Here is a 13,017-nt window from a genome sequence, read left to right on the forward strand (position 1 = left end):
GATTGGGTTTAAAAATATTTAAATCGTACTATTACTATAAAAAGTTTTTGCATGAGAGAATTCTATCTCTCGTAAATACCTAATATCTACATAAATATTATTTTGAATATTTATTTTCAGGTAACGTGGATATTGTAAATGGAAATTTGAAACTGATACTTGGATTAATATGGTCACTCATCGTCCGTTATCAAATTGGCAAGAGCAAATTCCCGCCCAGGTAAGAACAGAAAAAAATTACAAATGTTAAGTTTTCTTTTACTGCAGATTTGCAATTTTTATTTGAAATAGCAAATAAATCTTATGCAGTATTTTTTTAAATCAGCAACCAAACATACACACACAAAAATAAAATCTAAAATAAGGACCTATTTATTTTAACACCACAGAGTCGGAAAGCATAACCGGTAAGAATCTCAGTAGTTATCAATTAATATTTTTCAAGATTCAGAATGTTTTTTTTCGATTTCATCATTTATTTTAACCAATTTCTGAAATTCCTCAAAAGCCAGCAACACATAGGCGGATCCTCTTGTGCTGCAAATGTTATGGGTGGCGGTAATCACTTAAAATCAGGTGACCCGCTTGCTCGTATGGTCGCTATTTGTACTTATATCAAAAACCATTTGAGTAATTAAGTTAAGTTAAGATCTAGCGCACTTAGATTTTGATTGGACTTAAGACACTGTTAAAATGAGACAGCGTTATACCGCTGGCATAAATCTGTCTCGTTTTAACTGAAACTTTAGTCTTAGCAAAGTCAAAGTATGCTTTATAGATCTCAGTTTTAGTAAAAGTAGAAGGTTAAGTTCAAGGTCAAAAAGCACTCAGACTGTAAAAAGTTAACTTATCTATGAATTTAAAATTGTTTTAGACATTTTACCGTTTCAAAATTACATTATCTTTCGTAATTATCAGATAGGATGGTAGCTTGTATTATAATAGACTAGTATTTAGTAAACCCACGCTTACCAGCATACAGTCACTGTGATTGCAGATGTAAATCATCACACTCAAAGTCGAATCAGCTTTGAAAAGGTATAAAAAATTTGCAATTATCGTGCCTATACTTCTCGTCGGCCTGTATAGAGCTCTATGATTAAAGCTTTTCTATTTGCTAAGTTTTTTATTATAAAGAAACAGATTTATGAGTAACTGGATCGGAAACTAAATTAAAAGTAGGTAAGTAATTAAAAATATTTTGCAATTAGTGTTTTGCAAACAAACAAAAAGATTGCAGGTAGGTACACTAGCCTACTCTATTTCAAGTTAATATAATCGGCTTCTATTATAACAAAATTATTTCGTGTACGAGTACAGTTCAAAGATATTCCTTAGAAAATTATTGTTAGACCATTTTTATATTTTGGGGTCTATCAGAAAAACTGAACTATTTGAGTACTAGGATTTGGGTTTTCTGTATATTGATTTACTGAAGAATTGTGTATTATGCTCTGTATTTAAACAACAAACACTGAAAACACCGATACATAATGTAGTCTGAACAATATAAATACGAAGACAAAGAAAACATATTAATAAAATATATAGTTTTTTTTTTAAGAGAGTTTAATTATAATTATAGTTTTCCTTTTACACGTTATGTGAGACAGAATGCAACTGTGATAAAAAAAAAGTTAATTGATCATAACATCCTTGATATTCTAATAAGTGAGATTTTTTAAAGTAATATGAGATTATTTTAAAAATAATTAATTTTCCCATAGCTAATTAATGTGAAACGCGAACCAAGGCAATTAACACGACGCGCAGACACGCCTATTGCGTTACATCCTAATAGGTATACCTTATTCGTTCACTTTCATCACATATTTTGCACCATTGCAAAACGCTGATAGCGGGCGTACAAATTCTATGTTGTAACGTTGTTTTTACTTTGATATGATGCAGTAGTAGCACGTAGTGGGTCGATGTCCTTTACGTCGTGGAGGGAACCAAAAAATAGCGAATGGTTCAGTGTGCAAAATATTTTTTGCAGCATGTAACTTGTTGTTATAGATTTATATGCCCAAGTTGATACTGAATAGCCAAACCTATCTTTCTGATATCGGTCGCGTGGATAGGTATCTATACATTCATACTGTCAGCGTTTTCAGCTTCGTAGTGTAGGTAAGGTAGACTTTTCCTTCACCGATATCCATAATTATTTCTGAAAGAGAAAGTTCTCCCTCTGAAGGGATTTATTTTTGAAAGGAGAAAATCAGAAGGAACATCAAGAATCTAAAGTCGTTCGCAGCGTGTCAATGAAAAAAGATTTCATATATCTAAACTAAACAATGAGTCAACAAGTGTAAATTAAAAATTTTTAACACCCCCGACAAGTGAAGGTTACAGCAACTAGAAAAGAGCTGATAACTTTGAAACGGCTGAACCGATTTTCTCGAATTATAGCTAAGAACACTTTCGATCAAGCCACCTTTCAAACAAAAAAACTAAATTAAAATCGGTTCATTAGTTTAGGAGCTACGATGTTACAGACAGATATACAGATACACACGTCAAACTTATAACACCCCTCTTTTTGGGTCGGGGGTTAATAAACCTCCAATTAAATTAGCATCATTAAAGTTTAAAGTGTTGCAAATATGGCTATAAATCTTTTTACTATAAATGAGTAGCATTCTTGGTGCATTTCAGTCTTTCTTTTCAGGAAACTGATGTTATCATGGCTTCAGGCTGCGCTGCCTGAGTGCCGCGTGGGAAACCTTACAACGGACTGGAATAGTGGAGTTTTACTGTCCGCACTTCTTGACTACTGCAAGCCTGGCATTTTCCCACATTGGAAGGAACTTAGTAAGTACCTACCTAGTAACATCATTAAATAAATAAATTACTATTCAATTCAAACTAGATGATTCCCACGACTTCGTCCACGGGCAAAATAATATATATTAAGCTTTTTTCATGAATACTTTCTATCTTTGTTGTACCTATTCTACTCTCTTTACAACCTCTCGCACTGCTAAGTGTGTTATCATCTGTTATAGTGCTTCCCTGTCCACTTTTGCTTTCTTGTTCTCTTTATTGTTACAACTTTCTGGTTCAATTTTTTTTAAAAAAACCTTGTAGATTTCTTTTATTTTCCGGGATAAAAGGTAGCCTTTGTCCGTCTCCAAGATGCAAGCTATCTACTAAGTTTCATCAAAATTGGTAAAACCAATGGGCCTTTAAAAGGGTAACAGACAGAAACACTTTCGCATTCGCACCACTTAATTTCCTTTTTGAAAAAAAAAAAAACGTGTTTTGTGTATTCATAATCCAGCCGAGTGTTTTAACCATCTGTTTTATACGGAATAGTATCTACTTATTCTAAAATTCTCCATCCGTAACCATAAGCAAAACAAATAGGCATGTACCCTAGGTTGTTAAAGAACAATATTATTTGTACGCCAGTGCTGTCTGTTGTGAGGAGTCTGAATTCAAGATGGGGACCGGATCGCTATAAATCAAATATTTTTCTAATTACAATCTATTTTATGAGGTCTATTCCGAATCTTCTTCTCGATCTATATATTTCAACTTGCGACCTTATGCAATCAATCCAGACATTTACTATGGAGCTATAGAAGGTCCGTCTAGAACAGGGGTTCCCAACCTTTTTTTGTCTACTGCCCACTTTAAGAATAAATTATTTTTTAACGCCCCCCTTTTTAAACATACTTGAAAACCGCTAAGTACTTATAACTGATTATTGAAACGCAATTTTATAGTATTCGGACAGAGTATCTTTTATTGAAAATAAAACAAACATAATCAATTGTTATATAAAAACTAATGTGAAGGTTGAATCTGATGCTGTTCAATAAGTTTGTTGATATCAGGTTCCAATTTACTCAAAAACAGCCGCAAGTCGCCACGTTCGGTAACACGCAAACGATTTCTCTTTTTAGTAAGCAGCGTTGCCACAGCACTAGATCCACGTTCACACAAATATGACGATGGGAATGCTATCAAAAATCGTTGAACAATTGACCACAATCCAGGGTACAATTGCGGGATCGGTTTTTGTAGCCAAAATTCTTGATATCCATTTTTGAACTTGTGATGACTTTGAACCATTGATGAAATTATAAATCGACCCCAAAGCCCTACACGATGCCCCCTTTTTTTCCTGGGTCTCTTACCGCCCCCCTTTAGGCCTGCAGCGCCCACAAGGGGGCGTTATCGCCCACGTTGGGAAAGACTGGTCTAGAACAATAACTCTAAATTTCCTTTGTCAAGAAACAAGACTAAATTGAAAAATGAAGTGTTTGTATTCCGAACGACGTCGTCCTAATTAAACGTCTTTCTAATTTATAAGATTGAAGGATTTCTTTTAAAAGGATTTTCTGATAAAGAGGCTTCGTCAGAATTTATATCCCTAGATAAGGACTCATTCCTCACCGCTTTTATATTAATTATTCCCTACATAAATGCTTTTCAACCTTCCGTCAAAGGAAGATTGATTATTTTTCGATATTGCCGCTACATTATTATTGTACGCCTTTCTTATTCTATTTTACGCTTTGATCATGCCTAATTCATTATTCAAGTTACACTCCTACATTAATTAATTATATGAACATTATTTAGTACCTACTTAATGCCCAAAATCAAAATATCAATACGGGCGTAAACATACTATATATGCAAGAAAACGTGGCACTACGAAAACCACGTCTTGAACATGGTTCCTAGGACTTGTATTACAAAGAATAAAATTGTATAAAGGCATTCTGAATGCACAGCGAGCTTATGTACCGCGTTGCAGCAGTTGATATCTTTCATTCACTTCCTTAAATTACAAATCGTACCTATTCGTACGGTTTATAAATTCAAGGACGGCTATGTAATTCAAGGACCGTAACTTCCGTCCGTCACGCGTCGTCATCACTTTGTCTCTGCACCTAGCTCCTTACCATCCATTTATGTCAGAGTTTACATACTTAGTGCGACATTGTGGCATGCCACAGGGAGCATAATAATTTTGTTAAAAACTAGCGACTCGCCCCGGTTTCGCACGGGTAGCTTGTTACAATTTTTGCAGGGATCTCTAATTTATTTGAAAATAAATGGTGAAAGAATTTTCGAGATCGATTCTGTAGTTTCAGAGATTACTTTCCACAAACAAACTTGTTTCTAGTAATAGATTAATTAGTATATAATATATACATGTCGCAAGAAACGTGAGCAGACTGTCGTACTGTACCTTGTCTGTACCCTAATATACGAATAATCCTCCAGCACGATGTTGTCTCGGCATAAAATCTGCTGCATGTCTTAGGACTTCAAAATGAGGCACGCAGCTTTGTCGCATGATGTTGCTCCAGCGTAAAACAACCTTTATGTGGTTCGATTTTAAAATCCAAAGTAATATACATAATAGGTACTTTTTTTCAGATCGTCACGAAGCCATAGAAAACTGTCGAAGAGCTATGAAACTGGCTCACAGAGAGCTTGACGTGCCTATGGTACTAGAGCCAGAGTATTTAGCATCGCCCTGGCTAGATGAATTGTCTGGTATGACCTACCTTTCCTATTTCATGAAACCAGACGCTACGGGTGTCAAGTCCACCTTAGATTGGGTCAACTCTCGTCTGGAGAGACCTATCACTAATTTTACGGTAAGAATAAATGTGTAAATACTCCAATTAGATCCTTAGAATAATAATAAAAAACTGGCCAAGTGCGAGTCAGACTCGCGCAGTGAGTTCCGTACTCGGGTATTTTTCCAATATTTTGCACGATAAATCAAAAACTATTATACATAAAAAAAAAAATAGAAATCTGTTTTAGAATGTACAGGTAAAGCCCTTTCATAATATGATCCACCACCCATCCAGGTATAGCTAGCTATCTTACTTTGAAAATTGAAACATGTTTTAGTTTTTTTTTAAATGATGTAACCACAAATTCGCGGTTTTCAGATTTATTCCTGTATCTGTGCTATAAGACCTACTTGCCAAATTTCATAATTCTAGTTCAACGGGAAGTACCCTATAGGTTTTTTGATAGACACGACGGACAGACAGACAACGAAGTGATCCTATAAGGCTTCCGTTTTCCTTTTGAGGTACGGAACCCTAAAAATGAAGCATACTTCAATTACTTAGTTCAATATGTTTTAGACGGACTGGAATGACGGCCGAGTGGCCAATGAATTGGTACGGTCCATGGGAGGACCAGCACCTCATCCAAGCAAATTGCGACGAGACCCTGCTCGCTGGGAAGAGAACTGCCAGTACGCTATTGATGCAGGAAAAAAACTAGGTACGTACCAACCAACCATATGACAATGATTTTTTTTATTGCGTGATAGGCTTGCGCTTGCTGCAATCATCCTTAAAAAAAAGTAATGATGAAGTCCAGGTTGGAGTGCTAGAATGTTGTCTTTCTATCTAAAATATTGGATTAGATATATTCAAACAATTTCTAGTTCCTACATTTCAAACTAAGTATGAGTTTCAAAGCATTAATTTCATTTCGGGGAAATTTCAGTATTCCCGAATATGCAACGAAATTTTAATACAAATGTTATGGAACCCCCACACTGCAGCATGATATTATTATAATCTAAATGTAAACCGTCCACCTGGGAATGTCTTGATATTTGAACTATTATAGGTACCTATCTACAGGCAATGTTTCTAATGTTGCCTGTGAATTGTAATTAATAAACAAATAATAATATATTTAAATGAAACTTTTCTCCTAAATTTTACCAGTATGAAATTAAATTAACATTTTAATTATGTACAAAAGTTAAATTAAAAATTTATAACATCCCCGACAAGTGAAGGTTACAGTAACTAGAAAAGACTTACAAACGGCTGAACCGATTTTCTTGGATTATAGCTAAAAACACTCTCGATCAAGCCATCTTTTAAATTAGTATTCAATATTTTAATTAATATTTTATTCAATATTTTATTTTAATTCATAGTATTCTTGGCACCATTCCACGCGGGCATGATTTGTATAGTAATTAGATAAGGCTAGCTTTAAGTTTTATTGTAATATTTTAAATAAAAAAAAAAAATTAAAAAAAAAAAATCTTTTAAACAAAAAAAAAACTAAATTAAAATCGGTTCATTAGTTTAGGAGCTAAGATGCCACAGAGAGATACACAGATACACACGTCAAACTTAAAATAACACCCCTCTCTTTGGGTCGGGGGTTAAAAACAATAGGTAGGTACCTATTAGCTACCTTAATGTACTTACCACATTTTTATGAGCGCTCTACAAAATATAAAGTCAGGCAGTGTTGCATACGGTAACCGCGGTCAAGCTTAATATTCCACAATTCCAAACAGACACTACGTACGTCGTAGGATTTATGTTCCTATAAATTTTAAAGCGCAACATCGGACCACCGACACTAACATTGCCTGCGCTCACTTCAGTGCGCCGTTCGATTTTATCTGTAGTAGGCTATGGTTAGGCTCGACTTAGATGCATGTTGAGAAAATATTGAGCACTAGCACCATGATAGTCAAATAAAACCTCAAACGAGATATACAAATTACTTTTAAAAGATAACGCTACTTTACAAACATTTCTCTCAGTATCCGTGTTTGAGAATGCTTTGACAAAGTTTCAGAGTAAATTCATGAAACTATTTTCATTAATAAAATTCGTGCGACGGACAAACTTATTGTTTGCTGTGGCTGTTTTTGCTAATCACTATGTCCTCTTCTGAGAATGACTACGCTATTAAGTTGACTATCTACTCCTTCTTAAACTAAGACAACCTCACTGATCTAGTTTATATGAGGAGATATTAAATCGTTCTCTGAATTACGGTTTTGCTCGCATTGCAGGTGTACAGCCAGTCCTATCAGCGAAGGATATGAGTCAAAGCGACGTGGAACATCTGGGTGTAATGGCATGGGCTGCACAATTTCGAAATGTTCCCCCTCGACCGCCAGTTCATGACATGTTACGAGTTGCTCTTGACTCAACTTCAGGAAGAGTTGGGGAGCCAGTAAGTATAACTAAGAATACCTTTTATAGTGTTGATGAATATCTAAGATGACTTTTTTGTTTTATTATGTAATCTTGTAATATTTTTTAAGACCTGTAATATTTTTTTTTTATTTTTTTATTTTTTTTTAATATTAAGTATTCAGAATTGTAAATTCCTTTTATTGTATAACATCATTTATTTCAAACAAACGAAAATTTTACTTTTAATTTAATTTGTTTATTCACTATTTTGAATTAATGTATTTGCATGCCAGCTTGGCGTGATACAGCTGGACTATTTTTATAATTACACCTGTAATACCTGTATCAGCAAATAAATAAATTGATTGATTGATTGATTGATTGATTGATAACTATACACCATAAACATAAATATCTGATGCTTGACCTCACGTATTAGACGCAGTACGCCTGATTAGTCCGCAATCGGGGTCGGTATAGAGCCCCGTTGCGATCAGCGGCCCATTAAAAAGGACCCCGGACAAGTCAAAACTAATCGGGCATACTCCAACTAACACATGAGTTCAGCCGTCAGACATTTGTATTTATAGTGGATATCACTCACGAAAAATAACTAAAACATTTCATACAAAATTTCCCGAAAAAAAAGCTTATGTCGAACGGATTGAAAGCTTTGGGTATTATTTTACCATGTCTTGTTTTCTTCTTTTCAGACTTTTATTAAAGTAGAAAGCATATCGAACGAATTGTCGATGTCTGAAGTAAAAGTATCAATAGTTAATCCTTTAGAACAGGAATCTAGATTAAAGTTAGACTCAAGAGGTGCTGGTGAATTTATACCGGAGCACGCTGGGATGCATGAGATCGTTCTAACCGTTGAAGATATAAGGTAAAAAAAATTTTGGTCTTCTTAATATTTACAAAATAATGTCTAAATTATTTGATAAATTATTATTATTAATCTTTACCGTGCGTTGCAATGTCTCTTTTACGACTCGCGCGTCATCTATTTTACATTGATAGTAGGTACTTACTGTTTAAATCCTTTACACAAGTGCCGATAACAACTGTACAAAGTTTGAACTTAGTCGGAGGAACGATGTGCGAACGCATAGGCAGGCAATAGTCAGAAAAAAAATTATTTTGATACATAAATATGGTTTGTAGACTTATATCCGATTTGTACAATAAAACTTAATATATATTATCAGAACATGTGCCACCAGTCAAACGAAGGTATGCGTCAGCTATTACGTTTCTGATGACATCAGGTACTTGTACACAATACTCTTGGATAATGCTAAATGATGTTACAGACTGTTAAACTTGAACTGGAATAACAGTAATTACTTGTTTGTCGATATTGCTCCTAGCTGCCATTATGCGAGCGTTATGACCATGACACCATTGTAAATAATATGCGATAATCTGTACCCATGTTGCAGATACCATGATTGTCAAAAGTCTAGTAGGAACTCGTGCAAAAGAGATTTGAAAATCAAAACTTTTTGAAATGAGTAGGTATTACCAGAGTGAGGGAACTCCCCGTTTGATTCTGAATCGACGATATGTCAAATATTAGCTATTTTGACGTAAAATAAAAGAAAAATAGGTCTACTTTAGGGCTATCTGCATCAAATAAAAAGTTTTACTATTTTAGGGTGGACGGAAGATATTTCTTCAGAGTTCTTCCTCGGTTAGTATCAGTTCCGCCGCCGGGTATGGCGCCGTGTGCAGCCGGAAGTATCGTCGAAGTACTAGTCAGCGCCACAGGTTTCTATCATTTATTTATATGTACCTATACAATTGGCAACCCACCCTAGCTTCGCGCGGGTGCAATTATTTATCTACTAATGAAGAAAATGAGGAGTGTATTGAGATTTTATACAAAAATACATACAATCCAGTATCCACCGACTTTTCCGTTGGATTTTCTAAAGATTTTGTTTCATACAAACCCTGTTCTAATAATGTCCTGGTCACAACAAAAAATTAGTTAGATCTGTCGAGCCGTTTACAAATGATTAATCTCCATTCTCCATACATGATCTTTCATTGATGCATGCAAAATATAATTCCTCTTTATTATTCTCTATGCCGTAAGGATTTCGGAATATTCGGCCAAAAATAAAATATGTTTGGTTGAAATCATTATCAAAGATCCTAATTAACTTTGTAAAGGTGCACCAAGACGTGAAGATATAGACGTAACTGCACACTCGCCCAGCGGTCGAGCAGTTCCATTAGAACCTCGGCATCCCCCACCTTCAGCACCTGGCACTACAGCTTCGAGCGCCACATTCCAACCAGACGAAGCTGGAGTATGGACAATCGCTATCACTTACAAAGGCGAGCACATTCAGGTACCTACAATATCTTGATCATTGGCTTCAACATAACAAGAAAGAAAGTTTGTCACAGAACAGCAAGAAATCGTGAGCTTTGGCTTATGTGGTATTCGCATAAAACGTTTTTGCTCAAGGCTTCTGATAAGAACGCCTAAAGTTTGGAACGCTCTTCTGGGGTCCATGTTTCCTGCCACCTATAATTTAGGTACCTTTAAGGTCCAAGGCAAGAGTGAATAGGGATCTTTTAGGCAAGAGCGCTCCAACTTAGACCTCATCATTGCTCTCTTTAAAGCGTGATTGTCGTCAAGCACAAGCCTTTTCTGCAATAAAAAAAAATATGCAATGCAAATATGCAAAGAGATAGCATATTTTACAAGTTAAGCGCCCAACGTCACATAAAATTGCCCTAAACTGACTGATGCACAAGTAAGTTAGTAAGTAGAGAAGAAAAAATTAACTTTGGAGTGGTTTACTCTATCGATAAAATTATAATCTAGTGACGCATACATATATATGGACGCAACCCTTAGGTAATGAAACATGAGTAGGTAGTATAATGTATTATTTAATTCAAAGTCTTTACTATTTTTAAGCTAACCTCTTTTTAATCACTACACTAGGAAGAGGTGCATTTTTACGCATAATGAGGTGCCATAGATATTTATATTTACCTAAGTATAGAATATAATTTAATTCTTAATGATGCCATAATTCGTTAATACTATAAACTATGAAAAAAATGGTCAAACTAACTACGAATATCTGTAACTCTGTACATAATCCGCTTCAGAATATTATGTAGAATCCTTAGCGCTCAGTTCAGCTGTTCATCATTGAACATTCTGCAATAACGATTAATACGTTAAGTTCGATGTAGTTCCAACAAAGTTGCAATATCTCACGGTTGCTCTATGTGCGATATTGACGACGTTCATCCAATTTGATAAATGATTCTCGTCAATGGTGGTATTGAATTCGATCATTAAACCTTCCTACTTTGAAGGATGCTAAAGTTTTTTATGATATTTTGTTTTAGACTGATTGGCACAAGGTAAACGTAAACTATAATGTTCGCACGGGAGTTTTTTTAACGTGCGTGAAAAAGCACTCGAACGAAAAAAGTTGTTAACAATAGATTAATTATTCAGACTGCGTTGGCATTTTTCCGAACACTGTTAGATTTTGAACTTTCAAATAGAGGTTGAATCTAATACTCCTTGCAGTCCTATAAAATCGTCGATCTCAGGTGCTATCGCAACGGTTTTTAATTTCCTTGTGAACAAGACCTTAGAGTCGATAATTCTACCTAAGATGTGGTCACGTAACCATTTCACCTCAACCATACATGTACCTACCTATACGACTGTCAAAATACCAAGCTTTACATTTCGTTGTCTTTATATTTTTTTTATATTTTGCACTATTTCTCAACAATCTATTCATTTTAAAGGATAAACTAACCAACAGACATATCAGCAAAGGAACAGCTTATCTATATTCTTATTTTATAAATCTAAGATTTGACATGTAGGTATAACTTAGATCCTCACTAGGAAAAGACTCAAAATGGGTAAGGTCTACATTACTAAAATTGACAATACTTTTAGGGTGGCCCATTTACTTGCGAAGTATTCGACCCAGCTGGAGTCCGTCTCAGTCAGGGAGCACTGGAAGGTGCTGAGCCCCTTAAACCACACTCTTTCGAGCTGGACACAAGTGGATGTGGCGTTAAAGGCGACCTGCAGTTGGACATCGTTCACGATAAAAGAAGTGTTATGTGCGCCTTAGAAAAATTGTCGTCAACTAAATATCGGGCCACGTTTATGCCTAAAGCGCCAGGAAAGCATAGGGTGAGTGTCTTCAACTCCTTTCTTTGCAGGTAATGAAAATACTTTACCTGTATAACTTTATAGCATTTATTATAAACTAGATAATGCCCGCGAATTCGTCTGCGTGGTCGTCTTGCTAAACATTAGCATAAATATCCGTGTCCTGGATGCAAACCATCATGCACCAAACAGATGATGGATTTTAGCCCCTAGCCATAGACATTTTCCAAAATCCCAGACAAGAAGCGAAATTGGTTCTAAAATATGAAACCGCCCGATGTTCGCTAAAAGAGTTGGAAGTACCTACTCATGGACTCGCATGAAAATTTCGACCTTTTTTTATTTCTTCTTAATTGTCTTTCATATTATGGTTAACCCCTTCGAACTAAATTCTCGTCTGCAGCGGCCTTATTTAGTGACAGTTACAGCACAACATAGAGATACTAAAACTTTAATTACTCAACTGTAATTAGTTTTATTTTTACCATTTACTGCCACACAGTTATCGCGGAAAGTTAACGTCGTAGGTACCGTCAAGTACTCCATATAACCTTCTCGTTAAATACAATCCCATTTAATTGTACTAATTTGCTCGTAATTTACAGCTGTACATTTATTTTAACGGTTATGACGTTCATGGGTCGCCGCACGTGTTCAGGGTGGGGTCACGCTCCAAAAAACCCCGCGACAGTTCGAGCCCCTCGCCTGCGTTTGCAAGAATATCTAGTCCAGGTAATACTTTCTTTATATATGACTAGCTTTTGCGCTTAGGTAGGTACCTTGGAAGCATGGTACCTAATTAGAACGCCGCTTAAACATTGGACTAAAAAGTTCTTATAGTTTTATTGGTTCCCGCAAGAATAAAATATACTCATCCACTATATAAGTTTT

At 35.4% G+C, this 13,017-nt stretch overlaps 1 protein-coding gene across 4 annotated transcripts in view; it reads left to right on the forward strand.

Moving 5' to 3' along the window:
* Positions 1-13,017, forward strand: part of LOC123864607 (filamin-A) — a 95,159-nt gene that overhangs the window by 17,501 nt on the left and 64,641 nt on the right. For all 4 annotated transcript variants that reach the window (XM_045905189.1, XM_045905188.1, XM_045905186.1 and 1 more), the window contains exons 4-13: positions 121-220; positions 2,672-2,814; positions 5,401-5,624; positions 6,129-6,270; positions 7,823-7,986; positions 8,663-8,838; positions 9,610-9,722; positions 10,131-10,312; positions 11,905-12,147; positions 12,732-12,858. In XM_045905189.1, the coding sequence (XP_045761145.1) occupies positions 121-220; positions 2,672-2,814; positions 5,401-5,624; positions 6,129-6,270; positions 7,823-7,986; positions 8,663-8,838; positions 9,610-9,722; positions 10,131-10,312; positions 11,905-12,147; positions 12,732-12,858 (1,614 nt within the window). The remainder of the gene's footprint in view (positions 1-120; positions 221-2,671; positions 2,815-5,400; positions 5,625-6,128; positions 6,271-7,822; positions 7,987-8,662; positions 8,839-9,609; positions 9,723-10,130; positions 10,313-11,904; positions 12,148-12,731; positions 12,859-13,017) is intronic.

The sequence above is a fragment of the Maniola jurtina genome, chromosome 4 (genome assembly GCF_905333055.1).
Source record: "Maniola jurtina chromosome 4, ilManJurt1.1, whole genome shotgun sequence".
NCBI classification, from domain to species: domain Eukaryota; kingdom Metazoa; phylum Arthropoda; class Insecta; order Lepidoptera; family Nymphalidae; genus Maniola; species Maniola jurtina.